Source organism: Rhinopithecus roxellana, chromosome 10 (genome assembly GCF_007565055.1).
Source record: "Rhinopithecus roxellana isolate Shanxi Qingling chromosome 10, ASM756505v1, whole genome shotgun sequence".
In the NCBI taxonomy this organism is placed as follows: domain Eukaryota; kingdom Metazoa; phylum Chordata; class Mammalia; order Primates; family Cercopithecidae; genus Rhinopithecus; species Rhinopithecus roxellana.
The window spans coordinates 141,852,208-141,872,798 of NC_044558.1; the positions used below are offsets into that span (position 1 = coordinate 141,852,208).

At 39.3% G+C, this 20,591-nt stretch overlaps 1 protein-coding gene across 3 annotated transcripts in view; it reads right to left on the minus strand.

Annotated features, from left to right (window-relative positions):
* The window catches only part of CPNE8 (copine 8), a 261,364-nt gene extending 241,404 nt beyond the window's left edge, over window positions 1–19,960 (minus strand). For all 3 annotated transcript variants that reach the window (XR_004059563.1, XM_030938809.1, XM_030938808.1), the window contains exon 1: window positions 19,693–19,960. Coding sequence is in view for 2 of the 3 variants with exons in the window: in XM_030938809.1 (XP_030794669.1) it covers window positions 19,693–19,790 (98 nt within the window). In the remaining variant the exon portion in view is untranslated. The remainder of the gene's footprint in view (window positions 1–19,692) is intronic.
* Window positions 19,961–20,591: the final 631 nt, after the last annotated feature.

The window sequence follows — 20,591 nt, forward strand, 5'->3', positions numbered from 1 at the left end:
TGAGTGAGTTCTCAGGAGATCTGGTTGTTTAAAAGTGTGTAGCACTTCCCCCTTCTCTCTCTCTCTCTCCTGCTCCACCATGTAAAGACGTGCCTGCCTCCCCTTGTGCCTTCCACCATGATTGAAAGTTTGCGGAGGCCTCCCCAGCTATGTTACCTGTACAGCATACAGAATGGTGAGCCAATTAAATCTCATTTCTTCATAAATCACCCAGTCTCAGGTAGTTCTTTACAGCAAATGCGAGAACAGACTAGTATAGATGCCTGGGGTTATTAGCTTCATATTTTATAATTCTGGCACCCAAGAAGAGACTGCCACCTTTTCCCCACTTCATTAACATCACCAGATCTCATGGACTTGTCATCACCTTTGAACAGTCATTACAACTGGGAACCATCAGCTCCATCATTTACTAGCTGTGTAAACTAAAACTCTCTAGGCTTCAGTTTTCTTATCTGTGAAAAGGAGATGATCATAGTATTCTACTCATAGAGTTGTTTGAGGAGTAAGTTAGTAAATATAAAGCACTTAGAGCAAACCCAGCATATAGTAAATATTAGAAAAACTACCTAGAGACAAAGGCAAAGAGAATAATGTAGAGTGGATATGCAATGCCCTAATTAAGTGACAAAGCCCTAAATTGTGATTAAGGAAAAAGGTCAAATTCATTCGAAAACATTCATTCATGCTTTCTTTCAACACAGATGTACTGGGCATGTATTATGTGCCAGGTATTACTACAGTAGTGTATGGGAATAGTTAAGCCCTGATCTCAAGTCCAATTTGTAGAAGAAAGAAGAGATGTAATGTGAGCCTAAGGCTGCTCCTCCAAGTTCCTTTTGCCTTCTATGAAATTAAAAGGGGCCAAAGAGCCTCCTGGTAAAATGAAAAATGAATCCTCTTGATATCTTTTTAAGTTTATACTGTTGGCCCAGCTGGGGTCTGGTGGAAGGAATATATAATAGGAAACTCTGAGAGGAATTTCTTTACAAAAGAAGGTAAGAGTCAGATGGGAGACCCACATTCAGAGACAAAGACAGGCCCACACAGTCTGGAGCCTGGAACTGTGGGGTGTGTGCCCACAGAGCAAAAAAGTTGTGAATATATGGATTTAAAGACATGATGACACCCAGGGAGTCTTTAGAAAGGAGGACTCCTGACTGAGACTGAACCTAGAAGGACCACATAGAACCACAAAGATCTGGTAAATCAACAGAGACAAGCACCAGGAGGCAGTGAGCAAAGTTATAGACAGGGTTACAGGGATAGCAGACAGCAAGGCCTCATGCCAGGCCCTGTAGCAATAGGGCATTACCGCAACTTCCCAGTGGCACTGTCAACAGCGACGTTTTAACAACAGTAGTGAAGGCTCCATGGAGGCAGACAGATAGGAAGAGGGGGTGTATTGAGAACACAGCTGAGATCATTCCCTTGGAGAGATGCTCTCCAGGCAGGCGGTACTAGACCTGCAAAGCAGCAGCTAGTTTCAGGTTTTAATATCTGGAGCCAAAATCCAAAGGAAAAAACTCAACTTCCATCTTACCTAAGTCATTGTAAAATAAATATGAATGGAAATATGCCTTATATACCTCTAAATAAATGCACAAAGAGATATCTGCTTGGCCTGACCTCTTGCTGGGTAAGAAAGTTGGGGTGATTTGTACTTTCTCCTTTGCTCTTTTCAACATAGTTTGGTTTGGTTTTTTTGTATATTTTTACAATTTTATCTTCATGAAGTGATCCACATTTCAGCTCACTTGCTAACAGCTAAGTGGACAATGAACTTCCAAATATTTTACACAATTAGCTAGAGTAATAGACTATTAATCACTGAATGAAAAAGGCATTGGCAATTGCTTAGCCATGTCTCCTTCATCCTGCCTTTTTACAACTGATTTTTTTTCAACTCAATTAATACTATACTCTTTCTGGCCTTCAAGCCTTCCAGCCATGGTTCCTGTTCATATATGATACGCCTTTCTTCCACTGGCTTTCCTTTCTTCAACTATATATTGAATAAATAATTATCAAGCACTTTCTATATGCAATACACTGGACTAGAAGCTAAGTGGGATGTAAAGCTGAATAAGACATGATTCTTATCTTATGAGAGTTTATAGTTTAATAGCTATCTGACACGCATTCAAATGTTTATTCAACCAGCATTAGGTTATTAAGTGCCAGATAAAGGATTTGGTGTTGGAGACCATGATATGAACACAGTGAGCTCCAGGCCCTAGATTATTTACATTGCATTAAGGGGACAGATTTGTAAACAAATACATGCAGTGAAATGTGGAATATGCATAATAAATAAATTCACTACAGATTAGAGAAAGGGAGGGGTGGACAATTCAATCTGAAGGATCAGGAAAAGTCTTCATAGTATGAGTAATGCTTGAACTATCGGCAGAGTCCATCAGGTGAGATAATAACGTGAGGTCGAACTGTTCCTACCAGAGAGAACCAAAGTGTGAACATCATGGTTTTCTCAGGAAATGCAGGTGTCTGAAGTGACTTAGAGTTTAGGAAAGAGTTTAGAGGGAGAAGGGGAGGGTGGTGGGACATGGAGAGACAGAGATGAGGCTGAAAACTTAAGTCAGGGTTTGCAAGATCCTGATGACGCATCAGGCATCTAGAGGGTCTTAAACAAGGGAGTAATAGTGTGGTGTCATTTGCCCTTTTTAAGTACAACTCTACCAGCTCAAAGTAGAGGATTCCTGGCGAGGAGGAGGAGGTTGGCCAGAGATTGTGAGGCTGGAAGAATCAAGGAACTAGTGCATAGTCTTTGCATGGGTCAGACTGGCCTGGACCTAGTTAGCAGAATGGTCAGCCATGTGAAAGAGACGATATGGAAGTAGAAGGAATGGGAGGGTGAGGCCTGAGGCTCAACTGACAGAAGTTTTACTGGGGTATTGGAGGCTAGAGAAAATGATGGGGAGAACTTAGTCCCTTGTAGGAAAGCAACCTAAAATTTTCAGGAGCGCCCAGAAGTAGTTGGCAAAACCTCTGAAGCAATTTTGATGGTGCTTCTTGTTGACAATAGCTGGTTTAGACCATGCTGTCAAAATGAAAATGACACAACCCCACAATAGTTGCATTTTTTAAATCACAGCATTTTATATGTGTGCTGGAAATTATTCATCAGTCATCATCATCATCACCTTGTATTACCATTTATTGACCTCACTGAAACAAAGTGGCTTTGTAATTTTCTTTTTTTTTCTAATTTTATAGTTATAGCCACTAATGAGGTATGTTTCTCTGGAAATACTTGATGTAATCAGGGATGACAACATTTTAGGCTAAATATAATCAACTGAGCACTTAGATACTACAGCTGTTGCAAGCACTTAGGAAATTACTTAGGCCATCCAAAGAAACTTTATAGCCAGACAAGTATAGGAAAGACATGATTTATAGATAGTGAGTTGACTTAAGTAAATTTGCTCATTTTTAACTTGAACATGTGTAAACAAGTTCTGTCTTTTCCTTTTTTTATAGAAAGCATTGTTTTCCATCTTCTTATCCTTGACACTTTTCTTTAGTTGGATTTTGGCTTTTCTAAAATTTTGTTTTGCATTGTGTGGCACAAAATTTACATTAGTGATAAAAAATACAGAGTCTGGAAGAAGTACATCAGCACATAAACAAATTTTTGCTTCCTTCTTACCCTAGATTATACCCAAGTGAAACCATCATGTGCTGCTGCACTTTATTAGTTCACCAAGTACTTTAAGAAATATTATTCCCCAAGACAAAAACTTTCCTTGAGTAAAAGATATGTTCACTTATTTTTCTACTTAGGTATTTTATATAGGATATCACACATGCAAATTATATTCTTTTTTGCATTGTATTCATGCCAAGATTAAGCAAATTATCTGTTAACATTTATATTTATATATATATATATATATATGTGTGTGTGTGTGTGTATATATATATATATATATATATTTTTTTTTTTTTTTTTTTTTTTTTTTGAGAGAAAGAGTCTCACCCTGTCACCCAACCTGGAGTGCAGTGGCACAGTTTCAGCTCACTGCAACTTCTGCCTCCTGGGTTGAAGAGATTCTCCTGCCTTGTCCTCCCAAGTATCTGGGATTATGGGCAGCTACCATCATACCTGGCTGACTTTTGTATTTTTTAGTAGAGATGGGGTTTTACCCTGTTGTCCAGGCTGATTTCAAACTCCCAACCTCAAATGATCCACCCACCTCGGTCTCCCAAAGTGCTGGGATTATAGGCATGAGCCACTGCACCTGGCCAAATTATCTGTCAATATTTAGAAGGTACTGTGGCCACTTCTAAAATTAGCTTTACTCTGCTTGAGGACAATGTGTTTTAATTTAAATTTATTTGTTTATCATTTCTTCACAAATAAAACTTTGTAGAACATTATATAAACAAAGATTAAATAATCAGGCATTTTAATGTTTTCACTATGTGGATAAACTAATTTTTTTTTTTTTTTTTTTTTTGAGATGGAGTTTTCACTCTTGTTGCCTAGGCTGGAATGCAATGGCACGAACTCGGCTCACCACAACCTCCACTTCCCAGGTTCAAGTGATTCTCCTGCCTCAGCCTCCCTAGTAGCTGGTACTACAGGCAGGCGTCACCACACTGGGCTAATTTTGTACTTTCAGTAGAGACAGGGTTCCTCCATATTGGTCAGGCTAGTCTCAAACTCCCAACCTCATGTGATCTGCCCGCCTCAGCCTCCCAAAGTGCTGGGATTACGGGCATGAGCCACCTCGCCTGGGAAATATAAACTAATATTTTTAAGGGTATAAACATATTCAAATTTATAGATATCCACATTCATTCTTCCAATCTATCAAGTGGCAAACATTCATTGAAAACCTTTCATGTGCAAAGCACAAAATCTGGTTTTGCAATAATCAATGATAAAACAAATAGGTATTTTTAAACTTGGTTGGGGAGACAGGCATGCAAAAACCTAAAAATTTTTAAGTCAAAATAGAACAAAAAGAATGCACAAGAAATGTTGTCTGGGAACTCCAAGGAAGCAACAATTAATTTCAATTTCAAGAATCTAGTAAAATAACACAAATTGCACTGAGTGAGGTAAATCTCGACAACCAAGCAAGGAGAGCTGCAAATGGGGGAAAGGCTTCTCAGGCTGTAGGAAAGTATCAACAAGGGTGGGGAAAGGGAAGATACAAAGGAATGTGGGAATTAACACCTAGTCCACTTTGGCTGGTGCTCATGTCTGAGATGAGACTGGGAAAGGAATCTGGGCAGGATGAGTAAGTACTCTGAACACATTCTGGTGTACTTGGACTTTACTCTGTAAACAAAGGGGACACACTGAAACAGTGGAAGTTTCTGCAAAGAAAAATCATGTAATTCAATCTTTGTTTACAAAGCTAACTAAACATGTGAAGCTCACTACATATGTGAAGAAGAGGAAAAATGGTTACTTCTTGAGCCAGAGTGGAGATAGCAGAAATGGAAAGGAGGTGACCGACACTTTGGAGAACGGAACAAACAAGTCTTGGTGACTGATAAGGTGATTTTAAAAGTACTGAAACCATTCATAAAGCTTATGAAATATAGTAAGTCAAGCATTATAATGGTAGAGAAGTAATAGCACACATGACTCATAGTGTTGGCTTATTTCATTTTGAAAGTCAACTGTTCCAGAAAGCCCAGTTAGCCCACACTCGGTGACAACTGATCAGAGGAAGCACACAAGACCGAATCCATCTGACATCTTTAGTAAAAACTCTCTATTTGACAAAGAGACAATAAATGATTTTTTTAAAGTAACATATTAGAAAAGTAAATTACTGAAAAGGCACAGATATCTATTCATATCAAACACTCTTCATTTCCATGAATACAGTTTGTTACAGATTTCCGTTGAGAGAAAACACTAGAACAGCAACAGCAGAACTTGACAACTCTTGGGAAGAATATTAAGGAAAATGAGGATGTTGAAATAGCAAATAGTTGGTTTTAGAAATAATCTATCATAATAGTTCTTTAAAAAAAAAAAAAAACCTTAGTCACTGGAATTAGAGCCTACATTTTTAAAGTCTCATGATCACACAAAGGTTTAAGAGCCTATGTCTAGAAAATCAAGTGTAATATGGCAACAAAGTTAAACTGTTTGGAGGAAATTAAAGTTTTCTAAATATATATTAATACTGTCAGAGGTGTCTGAACCAGAGCAACTCCATCTTGAATAGGGGCTGGGTAAAATAAGGCTTAGACCTCCTGGGCTGCATTGCCAAGAGGTTAAGGCATTTAGTCACAGAATAAGATAGAAGGTCAGCACAAGATACAGGTCATAAAGACCTTGCTGATAAAACAAGCTGTCTCATTGTGGTTTTGATTTGCATTTCTCTGATGGCGAGTGATGATGAGCATTTTTTCATGTGTCTGTTGGCTGTATGAATGTCTTCTTTTGAGAAATGTCTGTTCATATCCTTTGCCCACTTTTTGATGGGGTTGTTTGCTTTTTTCTTGTAAATTTGTTTGAATTCTTTGCAGGTTCTGGATATCAGCCCTTTGTCAGATGAGTAGATTGCAAAAATTTTCTCCCATTCTGTAAGTTGCCTGTTCACTCTGATGGTAGTTTCTTTTGTTGTGCAGAAGCTCTTTAGTTTAAGTAGGTCCCATTTGTCAATTTTGGCTTTTGCTGCCGTTGCTTTTGGTGTTTTAGATATGAAGTCCTTGCCCATGCCTATGTCCTGAATGGTACTACCTAGGTTTTCTTCTAGGGTTTTATGGTATTAGGTCCATCTCACACCAGTTAGAATGGCAATCATTAAAAAGTCAGGAAACAACAGGTGTTGGAGAGGATGTGGAGAAATAGGAACACTTTTACACTGTTGGTGGGATTGTAAACTAGTTCAACCATTGTGGAAAACAGTATGGCAATTCCTCAAGGATCTAGAACTAGATGTACCATATGACCCAGCCATCCCACTACTGGGTATATACCCAAAGGATTATAAATCATGCTACTATAAAGACACATGCACACGTATGTTTATTGCAGCACTATTCACAATAGCAAAGACTTGGAATCAACCCAAATGTCCATCTGTGATAGACTGGATTAAGAAAATGTGGCACATATACACCATGGAATATTATGCAGCCATAAAAAAGGATGAGTTTGCGTCCTTTGTAGGGACATGGATGCAGCTGGAAACCATCATTCTTAGCAAACTATCACAAGAAGAGAAAACCAAACACCGCATGTTCTCACTCATAGGTGGGAACTGAACAATGAGATCACTTGGACTCGGGAAGGGGAACATCACACACTGGGGCCTATCATGGGGGGGGAGGGGGGAGGGATTGCATTGGGAGTTATACCTGATATAAATGACGAATTGATGGGTGCTGATGAGTTGATGGGTGCAGCACACCAACATGGCACAAGTATACATATGTAACAAACCTGCACGTTATGCACATGTACCCTAGAACTTTAAGTATAATAAAAAAAAAAAAAAAAAAAAAAACAAGCTGTCATAATGAAGCTAACCAAAGCCCACCAAAACCAACATGGCAATGAGAGTGGCTTCTGGTCATCCTCACTGCTACACTCCCACCAGCGCCATCACAGTTTACAAATGCCATGGTAACATCAGAAAGTTATCCTATATGTTCTAAAAAGGGGAGACATGAATAATCTCCCCCCTTTTTAGCATATAATCAAGAAATAACCATAAAAATGGGCAACCGGCCGCCCTGGTGCTGCTCTGCCTATGGAGTAGCCCTTCTTTTAGTCCTTAACTTTCTTAATAAACTTGCTTTCCCTTTACTGTATAGACTCACCCTGAATTCTTTCTTGCACGAGATCCAAGAACCCTCTCTTGGTGTCTGGGTTGGGACCCCTTTCCGGTAACAATACTACTCCTTTCCCTATTACTTTTTCTTCACAAACCTTCTTTATTTAAAAAACTCAAATATAATAAATAACTTTTACTCTATATCTGTACTTCTTATGATTAAAATTAAAATTCATATATCAATATCATTTTAAATACACTAGAGGAATTGTCTATTTAAAGACATTCTGAGATAAATATTTTGAAAGTAAAATATCCTTTTTTGTTTGTTTTATTAAACATAAATTATCACCACCTGGTTTAGCTGGTTTACAATGGGCTTTGACGATCACATTATTTCCTTAAACTGGAGTATGTCTCCATTTTATTTCAAGATCCTGCTTCTCCAATCATAAAATTATGAACCTCCAAGTAATATCATAGGTCATCTTGACCAGAGACCCAACCTTTCTATAGGATCTAAGATCCAATGAAGTGGAATGATTGTCAAAGGTCACAGAGCTAGTTCCAGAAACAGACCAGATGCTGTTTCTTTGCTGAAGTGTTCCACAAGGAAGCAAGATGCCATATATATGACATTCCAATGGCACAGTGATTTAAGTGAAACAAAGAAATTAAAGCCATTATAAGACACATCTTAAGTTAAAAAATCAATCATCTTTTAGGTAGTATATTTCAAGTTTTTCCCCCAAAAAAATTTTTAATTTACTAATTTAAATTATCAATTAAGACAGAAGTTCACTAGTAACCTGATATTGATTATGCCTCCTTTCCTCAATGCCTACAAGAGGCTTTGGATGAAACCACTGGCATAAAAATCAATTGTAATCAACTTTCTAATATCTCTGTTTCCATAATTAATTTGAGAGTGGAGATACCAAGATAAGTCAGATAATAAGCTATATCTAAAATTGTAGGTAATTGAGATGGGTTTAGCAAATACATTTATTATTCTGGTGTAGTTCTCACGTTAGTCTCGCTTGCTCTCTCTCTCTCTCTCTCTCTCTCATATTCTTTGCTTATAGCTTGGAAACATGAAAACCTATTTAAGACATAAATGAATAATGTTTGTGTTACTTTCTTTTTTTTTTTTTTTTTTTGTATTTTTTTAGTAGAGACGGGGTTTCACCGTGTTAGCCAGGATGGTCTTGATCTCCTGACCTCGTGATCCACCCGTCTCGGCCTCCCAAAGTGCTGGGATTACAGGCTTGAGCCACCGTGCCCGGCCAGTGTGTTACTTTCAATTACCTGAAAAATCCACAAATAGGAGTATATTTAGATAAAAGAGTGCTCCTTTATAGGAGTACATTTAGATAAAACAGGTTTGTAGGAATGCTCAGAGTTATAAGAGATGGATGCAATAAGGATCTGCAGACAGTGAGAAACAATTATATTTCTCAAAATGATTATAAAACCACTATTATGCTAAGGCGGAGATATGTGTTGGTTTCAACCAGTAATGGCAATTATAATCATATCTCTGCTTCATTACACTCTCTGACATTTGAGATCATTCCTAATAAAATTAATGTGTCACTTGTTACTTATTTTACATACACAGAAAGAGAGAGAGCATGAAGCTAATTAGCAAGGTAAGAAAAAATTGACTTTTACAAACTCATGCCACAACCCATATAGCTCAGAACAATGTACTGACATTGTTAATATCTAAGTAGTTATTTTATTTACATGAAATTCTGAAGAATGAATTTGCCATAAAGGGAAACTCTGGAATTAAGTATTAGTGAAAAACTAGCAAGTTAAACAGTGACTTTCCCAGTAATAAGAAAGCACTGGACTGAAATGGTAGGGCCTGAGGTCAATTCTCAACTCCACTGGTAAATTCGAATGTCACATAGTCAATTCAATGAACTTTTCTTACTTTTCATTTGCCCAGTCCACCACCTCTCTCTAGTATTTAGTTTTCATCTCAGCCTGCCTGCTGATTTCTAGCTAAATAGTCTTCTCATTACTTAATTTCCCACATCTTCATTAGGTAACTCAGCACCAGAAAAAGATAAGAATCAATACTGGAAATAAAACATCACATGGTTAAAGTTTTATGCCACTCCTGTGAATTTCTCTACTCAAAGCTCTCAACAGTAGGGAACAGAAAAACAGGAAAGAATTCTGTATTTTGCATCCTCTGAGAAATATTTCCTTTGTGGTAGAGTAGTGTTGATATCATCTAATATAATTGCATCTCCTAAGCTTTATAATTTTTTTTAAGTTACTAACACACTGATATGGACAGAGAAGAGTTCCACTCTTCAAGCCTACAATAAAGAATTTATGGAAGAACAACATAATATAGCTAATGGTCATAAGCATATGCTTAGGAATTAGACATATATGGATTAGGAACTCACCTTTGCCACTTACTAGATACATGACTTCGACCAAATTACTTACACTCTCTCTAAACCTCGATTTCTTCACTTGTAAAACAGGACATAACATCACCTCTTATCAGAATGGCAAGGATTGAATTAGCCCACATTAACCACTGTATACATTGTCTGACAAAGAGTTAGATTTTGAGATTAATTTTTAAAAAAAAGATGGCAAATGTCCAAAAGTTGCATGCTTCTTGGCTTCATTAAAACAGCTTATGTTTGAATTCCTTTACTGTCTAATAAATAGAAATATTTGCTGGGAACTATCAATGATATTTTGTTTCTTCAGAGTTTCAGAAAATCAGCTGACGATTCCCTCAGAAGGTCTGGAGCATTATTCTTCGCAGAATAAACCTGACAAAAAAACCTTACAATTTGAACAAGAATGTCTGGTAGCTAATGGTCCTGGCTGGAGAGGCATTAACACTGAAAGTTGTCATTAAGTTTGCCAACATTAAGGTATTGTGTATCAGGGAGTGAACATAGGTCCCTGGGGCAGGCACCTTTTAAATACATCCTATTTTATTAGGGGCAATAAATACTTGCCTTCCCTCAGCCTGTGTTGGCAACTACTGCAGAATCTGTTTTATCATGTCTAACACAAAAGGGCTGTCTTAAATATCAGCCCATTGATTTTATTGGGCAGATACAAGAATTTTCTTTGGTTCTAAAACTTGATTATTATAGCAGACTACCTCCTACCTGTCAAATCCCACATGACCGACTGTGTCTTGGCAGAAGTGGGCGTATGGGGTGGAATCTGTAGAAACTGATTTATAAATCAGTTTTTATAAATCCACACTATTCTAACCACTGTTTTATTCCACACTCTCTCCACATTGAATTAATCAGCATGGGATAACATGCAGCTTTATCACTGTTACCTTGGTTCCATGTTTCTATGACTCCTCAAATTGACTGTAAATTTTCCAAAGTACAGATACTTTATTCTATGTTGTGTGTGCCACACAGTAAAATGCTGAAGAAACTGGGATAAGACTAGTAGCTACTTAGCGCTTTTCTTGTGACAGGCTGGACATTGTACAGACTTTATTTCATTTACTATCCAACAACTTGAAATTTTGGTTTTTAAATCATTTCTATGTTACAGATTAGGAAATGAGGTTCCAAAAGCTGAAAGAGGTTACCCAAAATAACATTCCAAAAAGGGATAAAAATGAGATTTAAAGACATCTGTCTGATTTCTAATTCCATTTTCTTGCTGCTATCCTCTGCTGGCTCAAATTCTCATTAATCTCTAAATGCAACGTTCTTATGGTAATAAAAGTGTTTAGAAAAGTGCAGCCAGTAGCTTAGCCTTGATTCTGCATACTTAAATAGGAATGGGATGGAAGTAACCAAAACAAGCTACTAAAATCCCTTTGAGAAGATAGCTTATTAATCATTTCAGTTCCAGAAAACTATCCCCAGGAAAAAAAAAAAATCAGAGATGTTAGATGTTTGTGAGTACATTTTTAACACTGTTTTGAATAGCAACTTTTTGAAATAAATTTTGGAAAACAAGGGTTAAGTTAAATAAATATAGTACAACCATATAATAGAATACTGCACAGACATGGAAGGTTAGGTTTCCAAAGACTAATAGCAACAACATATTCATGATATAATATTAATAGAAAAGTACAGAAGAAATATTGTATAGAGTATACAATTATATTCTATATTATATACATACAATTAATATATTACATATTGTATTATATATTATATATGTGTGTATAAATATACACAGAGAGAGAATATAAATGTGATGCTATACATGAGACAGAAATAAACTCATTTGCTCATAGTCTGATGGAATAGTGAAGGATTTTAATTTTTTTATTATCCTTTTGTAATCATCAAGTGCTTAACTAATGTCACAGCAGTGCTTTATCTCACTTACATGTATTAAGTTACTTAATCCTCAAAGAAAATATAAGAAGTAGGAGCTATTATTATCCCCACTTTACAGATGAGGAAACTGAGGAACAGATGTTTCAGAGATATTAAGTGGTAGAGCTAATCTACCCTTACACCACATTCCTCAACGCTAAACAAAACTGGCTTTCAAACAGGCTAAGAACTAGATGAAATCTCTTTGAAAGGAATTGTATTTCTTCTCAGCGTTGAGTAAACTCAAATAGGGGATGTAGGCTTCTGCCTGTTACAACACAAATAACAGACCTAAAGGAGCACAGCTATTACCACCCTCTCCTGTGGGATCCTGTCCTTTAAACTGCTTCTAGACTAGCATTCTCCACATACCAGGGCTGTTTTAGAACCCCTCAGGCCCCGAATGCTAAAAAACACAAGCAGACCAAAATATTGGTGGAACAACAATGTTAAATAAGGTGTTTCTCTAAAAAAAAAAATATACCAGGGCAACTCTCACATTAAGACTTCAACACCACAGTTCAGAAAGTTCCCAGGACAAATTTTACTGAAACTCTGGGGCTAAGACAAACCTAAATGTGATCAAAAAAGGCACTATGGGATGACTACAATCTTGAACCGCAGGATCTCAGGAGCTGCAGAGACAGAATAGGATGTTATGGTCTACAACAACGTTACCCTCCATCTACCTGTCATATGGGTCATTAACAGCACAACAGGCAGTCTAATATCCCTAGCTTACATAACTTAATTTATCAGCTAACAACATCATTTGACAACCTATTTACATAGTACTTTCAAATTTTTTGTCTGACTAAAGAAAGGTAAAGTGTGCTAAGAGATGAACCAATGTGGACTAAGGTAGAGTCTCCAACTGTTGTGTTTGAACACTTGGATTCCTTTCACCACAGATCACTAGAACAGCACAGGTATCTCCCTGAAACGGCCAACTCCAAAAAGGCTCAGATGCTCTCTCTCGGAATGTAACTTTGTTTTCGCAGGTGGTCAGTTAATAACTAAGTGTAGCTGGACTTGTAACATGTAAACTTGAAAAGGATATGCCACCAGTGGATGGAGAAACAGGGAAAGAAAAATACAACTTCAAAGTAAGAGAAGAATAAAGGTATAGAGAGGACCACATGAAAAGCAGAGGGAGAAATTTAAAAGTATGTAAGTTCCTACTGCAATATAATTGCTATCACAACTTTTATGGATTATAAAATCATACAACCCCACTTATTGCAGTAGAGAAGGAAGACCAGAGATAGTGCTGAACTTGACACTACCACTTCTAATAGTGACAATCTAACAACAGTGTTATGAACTGAATGTTTCTGTCCCCCCAAAATTCGTATGTTGATATCCTAACCCCCGATGTGATGATATTAGGAGGTTGGGTCTTTGGGAGATGATTAGGCCATGATGATGGTGCCCTTATGAATGGGAATAGTGTCCTAATGAAAGGAACCCCAGAGAGCTCTCTCACTCTCTGTAGGCCATGTGAAAGTGAGAAGTTAGCAGCCAGTAACCTGAAAAAAAGCTCTCACCAGAACCTGACTATGTTGGCACCCTGATTGCAGACATCCATCCTCGAGAACTGTGAGAAATGAATGTATGATGTTAATAAGTCACCTGGTCTCTGGTACTTTATTATAATAGCCAGAACTGAACCAGACAAACAACAATAATTTTCTTTTATATATATTTTTATAAAAAGTCCATAAACAGTGATGTGCAAGTATATATTTTAAAACAAGCTCCCCAATAAAAAGCCGAATGTGTGTCTGTGTACAAAATTTGTTATTTTTTACTGATATGTCGAGTAAGTAGCTTGGCAAACAATCTACAAATAGTAAGTTACATATAGTACTTCTATTATAAACTCCATAGAGCCAACTGATACCCACAGAATGCTTTCTTAAGTATAGATGACAAAAGGGTAAGTCAAGCACTGATTTGCCGTGTTTGCCAATTTCCATGGTATAAATACTCCCACTATGGCTGATTTCAAGCTTCCAAGGTGGCATACATGAATTGGGAAGAGAACAGAAGCACACCACTGAAGAATACTTTCAACACAGAGATTAAAAAACAGAGAATAGATGATTATAAAAAAAAAATAGATGACAGTAAAATGTAGTAAAGCAATTAGGAAGTTATAACCTTTCAGCATTTCTTACATTTATTTTTAATATAATTTAATATTGTTTATATAATTCAATTTTTAAGTCACTTCAACAACTGACTTACAAATTTCTGTTCCCAAACCCATTTAAGCTCCAGCACACCATCAAAAAGTATCTTCCTAACACCCTAGTAAGGTGGGTATTACTAACTCAGATCAAGGGACTATAGTCAGAGTCACTTACTCATGAAACCAGGAGATTAAAAGAATTAGTGTGTATAACCAGCACAGGGTGAACTTGTTAAAAGCTCAGATTCCTGGGTCCCATCCCCGGAGATTTTGATTCAATAGATCTGCTACGGGACCTAAGTATGATATTTTAACAGGAGAAACCCCCCTCCCCACATTAGACAATTTGGCTATAGAACTACAGCATCAAACATTTACTAACTACATATTCTGTGCCAAGCTCAGAATACAGTACATGGCATGAAAGAGACAAAACTTGTCCTCAAGGAGAGTAGAAAGACTAAGATTTGTCATATACCTATGACACTGGCACACCCTGGCTACTCTGGGACTAATGCAACTTAGGAGCACAGCCTAATTCAGAAAAGAAGGGGAAGGGAGGTAGGGCAGGGCAAAGAGCAGCACCTGTATAGCCACATAAGCACCAGGAGTTTGGTTGTCTAGGATGAATGCTCACGCTTTGGGACTGCACCTTTTAGGAGTATTTTTCAGCCGTATTTATCTGGCATTCATTTTGGCCTATGGCAAGCAACTGTTTATTAGACTATATATAGTTGCTGGGTTCATGCAAGGAGTGATGGGAGATGAGGCAATAGACTTACACCAGGTCAGGAAGGGCTTTTTAGAATGCCTAGCACAAAGTAGGTACTCAACCCTTTTCCACTTCATAGTCTTCTTCCACTTTTATGTTTAAAGTCAGTATTGGCCGGGGGGCAGTGGCTCAGGCCTGTAATCCCAGCATTTTGGGAAGCCAAAGTGGGTGGATCACTTGAGGTCAAGAATTCCAGATCAGCATGGTGAAATCCCACCTCTACTAAGAATACAAAAATTAGCTGGGCATGGTGGTAGGCACCTGTAATCTCAGCCACTCGAGAGGCTGAGGCAGGAGAATCACCTGAACCCAGGAAGTGGAGGTTGCAGTGAGCAGAGATCGCACCACTGCACTCCAGCCTGGGCCACAGAGTGAGATTCCATCTCAAATAAAAAAATAGTCAGTATTATCACCATTATAGGATTATTTCTGTGACAGGATGTACATTTGATACCTAACATACAAAGTCGAGAAATACACAATATTCTCACCGCTTTTATAATTGATAAGCTGACTTCTCAATCAGAGAAAATGGCAAAAATCAGTGAAATAGTGCAACAAATCAAGGACCCAAGGAGAACAGGTGATTATCGCATATTAGTTTTACCAGTGAGTTTACCTAATTTTACAGTAATAAGCTTTCAGAACAAAATGAAAATATTACCTTAGTTTATCTCTCAAGGTTGTATCATTTCAGCTACAGGCATTTTTAGTTAATTAAGTAAGCTAATTAATTTAAAAATCTACAAACTTATACAATAAAGGAAAATGAATGCAAGAAGAACTAGACAATGGGTAGAAGAGGAAGGAAGTCAAACAGCAGGAGCTTGCCTCTGTATAAATGCATATAGAAAAGGGTACCTCTCACCCCCTTAACACACCAAATTTATAGCCACTACAAAACTTCCATGTACACTGTCCCTTTTCTAATCCAAACCATGCCTATCCAGCTTGTCTCTGCCCAAGCCCCATCTCCCCTTTGTAATATACTCCAAGCACCCTATTCCACGATGATCCTTTCCCTCCTCATGCATGAGCCTCATCTTTGAATTTAGCCCTGTTACCATGTCTTATGTAATGTTTATCTCCCAATCAGATTTTACATTTTCAGAGAAGAGAATGTCTTTTGCATTTCTCATGGACCCTAGCATAAACATAGACTTATAAAAGGCACTCAGACACTTGATGAATAAACAGACTAAATTATTTCCATGAATTATATTCAAGCTTCAATTGTTGATCTTTTTCACCTTCCCCAAAATGCAGAAAACTTCACCATAAAGCTTTTAATGATAGGGGACAGTGAAAGGAGGCGAAAGAAAGAAAGGAAAATAAGAAAAGAAAAGGAAAGAAAAAAGAAAAGGAAAGGAAAGAGAAGAAAGAAAGAAAAAGAAAGAAAGAAGAAAGAAAAAGAAAAAGGAAAGAAAGAAAGAAAGAAAGAAAGGAAAGAAAGAAAGAAAGGAAAAGGAAGGAAGGAAGGAAGGAAGGAAGGAAGGAAGGAAGGAAGGAAGGAAGGAAGGAAGGAAGGAAGGAAGGAAGGAAGGAAAAGAGAGAGAGAGAAAGAAAGAAAAGAAAAGAAAGGAGAGAGAGAAAGAAATAATGAGAAAGAAAGAACCTATTCAAATCTGAGCTGCTTTTGAAGTGTCAGCAAATCCTCAGAAGTCTCTGGTATAGTAGTAAGGCAAGAGAATTCCTTACTCTGCCTGCCCATAGTAAAGCTTAGAGGTCTTCAACTGTGCCTTGTTGCTAAGTGAAATCCCCACAAACTTTCTACAAAACATGTTCTTGATGCACATTAAGGAAGATTGAGAAAGAGAGAACAGGTATCCCAATGCTGGTTCTATCCCTGTGTTATTTAACCAACTTATTGAAGTTCAAAAGAGAAGGACTTTTACAGAATTCCATACCTGAATCATACATAACACATTTATTCAACAAATGTTATGTCCAATATTATAATAATAGCTAACATTTTTGAAAACATGTTTTTGTTTCATGCATTGTGTAAGCGCTTTCACACATCACCTTGATAACACTCTATATAAGGAAAATGCCATAATTATTCTTATTTTTGGAGATAAGAATGCTTAGACAGACTGGATAAGAACTTACTCCAAGATAGCAAGAACAAGTCACAAAGCCAGAATTTTTACTTAGGTCTTTGATGCCAAAGCCCAAACTAAATCACCTTCTATGGTTACAAGATCCAACAATACTCAAATATTTTTATTTTTGAATTTTAATGTATTAAAAATAAATTTAACCCACCTTTTCAGGAACTATTCCTGAACCTATTCCAAAGGCACTAACTTGGGTATTTAATTATGTTTCTGTTTGCCCAAAAGATGCTTTTTATCTCAAACTTACAGTAAATAGTAAGCTGAGTCAGAAGCAACTCAAACAATAGACTAAGCACTAGTGGCCCTGGCAGAGATGCTTGACACTAAGTATTTGCATTCTCTTTCAGGAATTTTTTTTTTCCTATTAGAAATCTTAAAAATTAAAAATAAAATGTCAAAGCAATGTTATGAAAAAAAGCTGGAACAAGGGATTTCCAGGTGCCAAGGCAGCAAACTGAAACAAATTGCCCAGCACACTCACAGAAAACATGCATCAAAAAAGGGGCTGCATTAAACGTGGGCCCTGCTGGCAGAATGATCAGTTTAGGTATAATTTCCCTTAAAAAGCTCATGGAAAAATTCAGATTTGATTGACAATATTCTTTTATATTCATTCCAAGTATAGGCCACATGCCATTTAGACTTTGCAGACTGTTGAGTAGAAGATAAGAACTCTAGTAATGCTATTATTGCAGGACTTTTGGCTATCCATTATCTGTATATACCAATAACTTCCCTCTAACATCCAAAGCCAGCTTCAGAGAAAAGAAAAAGTCCTCTGAATTATCTAAAGAGTTTTCCATACAGCTTTACCTGTTCCATTGACAGAAAAATCTCAGGCAGCACTTAAAACAGTGACAGCAATAAGGCAAGAGCTTAATGTTAGCTATCATTATCAGCATGATTATTTCCATAGTCCCAGATCAGTCTTAAGAGGCGGCAGGGCAAACAATCAGGTGATAGTTTCAGGGCTCAAGGCTGTCCTCTACCCTGAAATAATACTACTAGGGTTGCTGGTGCTCGAATTTCCACCCCCAGAAAAGAATTCCTTTGGCTTTAGGGTCAGTTTGTGAAAATGCAATGTCAAGATTGATGGAATTTTAAACTTATTTACATCAAGATTATCCAAATTTATTATATTTCTTCAAGGCAAGTTTGCTAAGGAAAGGAAAGGGAGGATTTGAGGGCATAAAAACAATCTTAGAGCAAAACTGGATAAATGAGGAGTCAATTTTCCAGTGAGACGGACCCAATTATGCAAACAAGGGAGTGGGCTCTAGGGTCAATATTAATTCGCAAACTAGTGGCCAGTACCAATTTAGCACCGTCACTTATCTCCTTCTCAAAATCGTCTACAATATAGCTGTGATGTTGCTTTATTTACAGGGCAACTAACCGGAAGAACGTCAGGACAACGAGTTTGCAATTTACAGTCTCTGGACAGGATTGAAAGTCAGCTTTTTTTTTTTTCTTTTTTTAATTTTTTTAATTTTTTATCTTATTTTATTTATTTATTTATTTTTCTTTTTTTTTGAGATGGAGTCTTGCGATGTCGCCCAGGCTGGAGTGCAGTGGCGCGATCTCGGCTCACTACAACCTCCACCTCCCGGGTTCAAGCGAGTCTCCTGTCTCAGCCTCCCGAGTAGCTGGGACTACAGGCGCCCGCCACCACGCCCGGCTAATTTTTGTATTTTCAGTAAAGACAGGGGTTTCACCATATTGGCCAGGCTGGTCTCGAACTCCTGACCTCGTGATCCGCCTGCCTCGGCCTCTCAAGGTGCTGTGAATACAGGCGTGAGCCACCGCGCCCGGCCAAGAGTCAGTTCTTACAAGCACTCAAATGTGTCTGGGCCCGAAAACAAAACAAAACAAAGTCGTGACTTCCCAGATCTTAGGTAAGTCATAGATTCGTCTGCAAGGAGGGCCGAAATTTCTACCTATCAGGCAAAAAGCAAAAAGCCCGGAAGGGTGGGGGAGAAGCAAGCTGGACGGCTCCAGGAAGTGGGTGGGGAGGAAGCTGCCGACGTCGGAGCCAACCCTAGCAACAGAAGGTTTGCACACGCCTAGCAGAGGGAGTCCCGGGCCGAAGCGTGCAGCAGTCACGAGCGCTTTTGGCAGTGCTGTCCCCTTCGATTCCGATCATCACGCAACCATCCAGCCCGGGTTTGGGAAGGAAAACAGGCTTGTAAATTGGGCGGCGGCCGGTGTTCTCGCAGCTGAGTCACAGCCCAGCCAACTTTTACAGCGTTTCCCAGAAAGAAAATGAAAAGTCCCAGTCCCGGAGCCCACCACTTGCTTCTAATTCCCACTCCCCTGTGTCACCTGACCCGGGGTAACTTCAGCCCCACTGCTGAGATATTTCCCACTCATGGGGCAACTTCTCGTCCGCGCAAAGCCTCGTGGTACCCGGAGCGCTCTCCAAGTGCTACCAACCCCGCAGATAGGAGGGCAGGAGGGAGGGGAAGGGCTGCGTCCTCACCTGCAGGACACGGACACCTCCACCCGCGTGGCCGGGATGGCAGCGCTCAGCTGGTTCAAGTCCCCGATGCCCGCAGTGCTGGTGTAGCGGCTGTCCATATTGGGAGGAGGCGCCTTGGACTTATCCGGCGCCCACAACCAGAGCTCGGGAGGACTGAGGGCTAGCTCCCGTCAGGCGGGGATGGGGGTTGAGGGTGGAGGCAGAACAAGGAGGCGGAGGCAGCGCGCAGGCTGGGGGAGGGAAGGGAGGAGGCGGACTTCCGCGCAGAGCCAGGAGGGAACCACGAGCCAGTCCTGGGTGAAACTGACGCTGCCGGGGAAGTGGCGCGCGGGGCTCCCGGCTTCCCAGCCCCCTTCCGGCAGGCAGGAGCCCAGGCGGTGGACACACTCCGTGATCCCCTTCTGGCTGGAGGGGTCAGGCTTGGTGGACCCAGCAAGCAGCCTGATGGAGTAGGTGGCACCAGACGCAGACCCGTACAGTCCAGGACGGCAAGCCCTCGCCGGCTCTGCGAGCTTTTAGGTTTTGTCTCTACCTCTGCACACCCACACTCGCCTCCTGGGCCGCGAGAGCTTCCTCCTGTCAATCAGGTGTGGACGGGAAGGTCTCGAAGTTTCCTCGCCTGAGTTGAAAGCTGGAGGTGGGGGTACCTCTGCCCGTTCCTAACTGCCCCGTTATAAGCTCCCCCCCCCCACTACAATTGGTTCTCACCTCGCCCTCGGAGCTCATGGGAGATCCCTCCGTCCCTCCTACTGTGCCCGCAGGCAGATGAGTCTGGTCCCAGCTTCTGGACTGCCCACCGTCGGCCACTTAAGAGTTGGGGACGGTGGGGCATTGTGACGCTCTCCAAACCTTGGAACGCGGTGGCAAAGTGGCCCATCAATATATGGGACAAGTAGGGG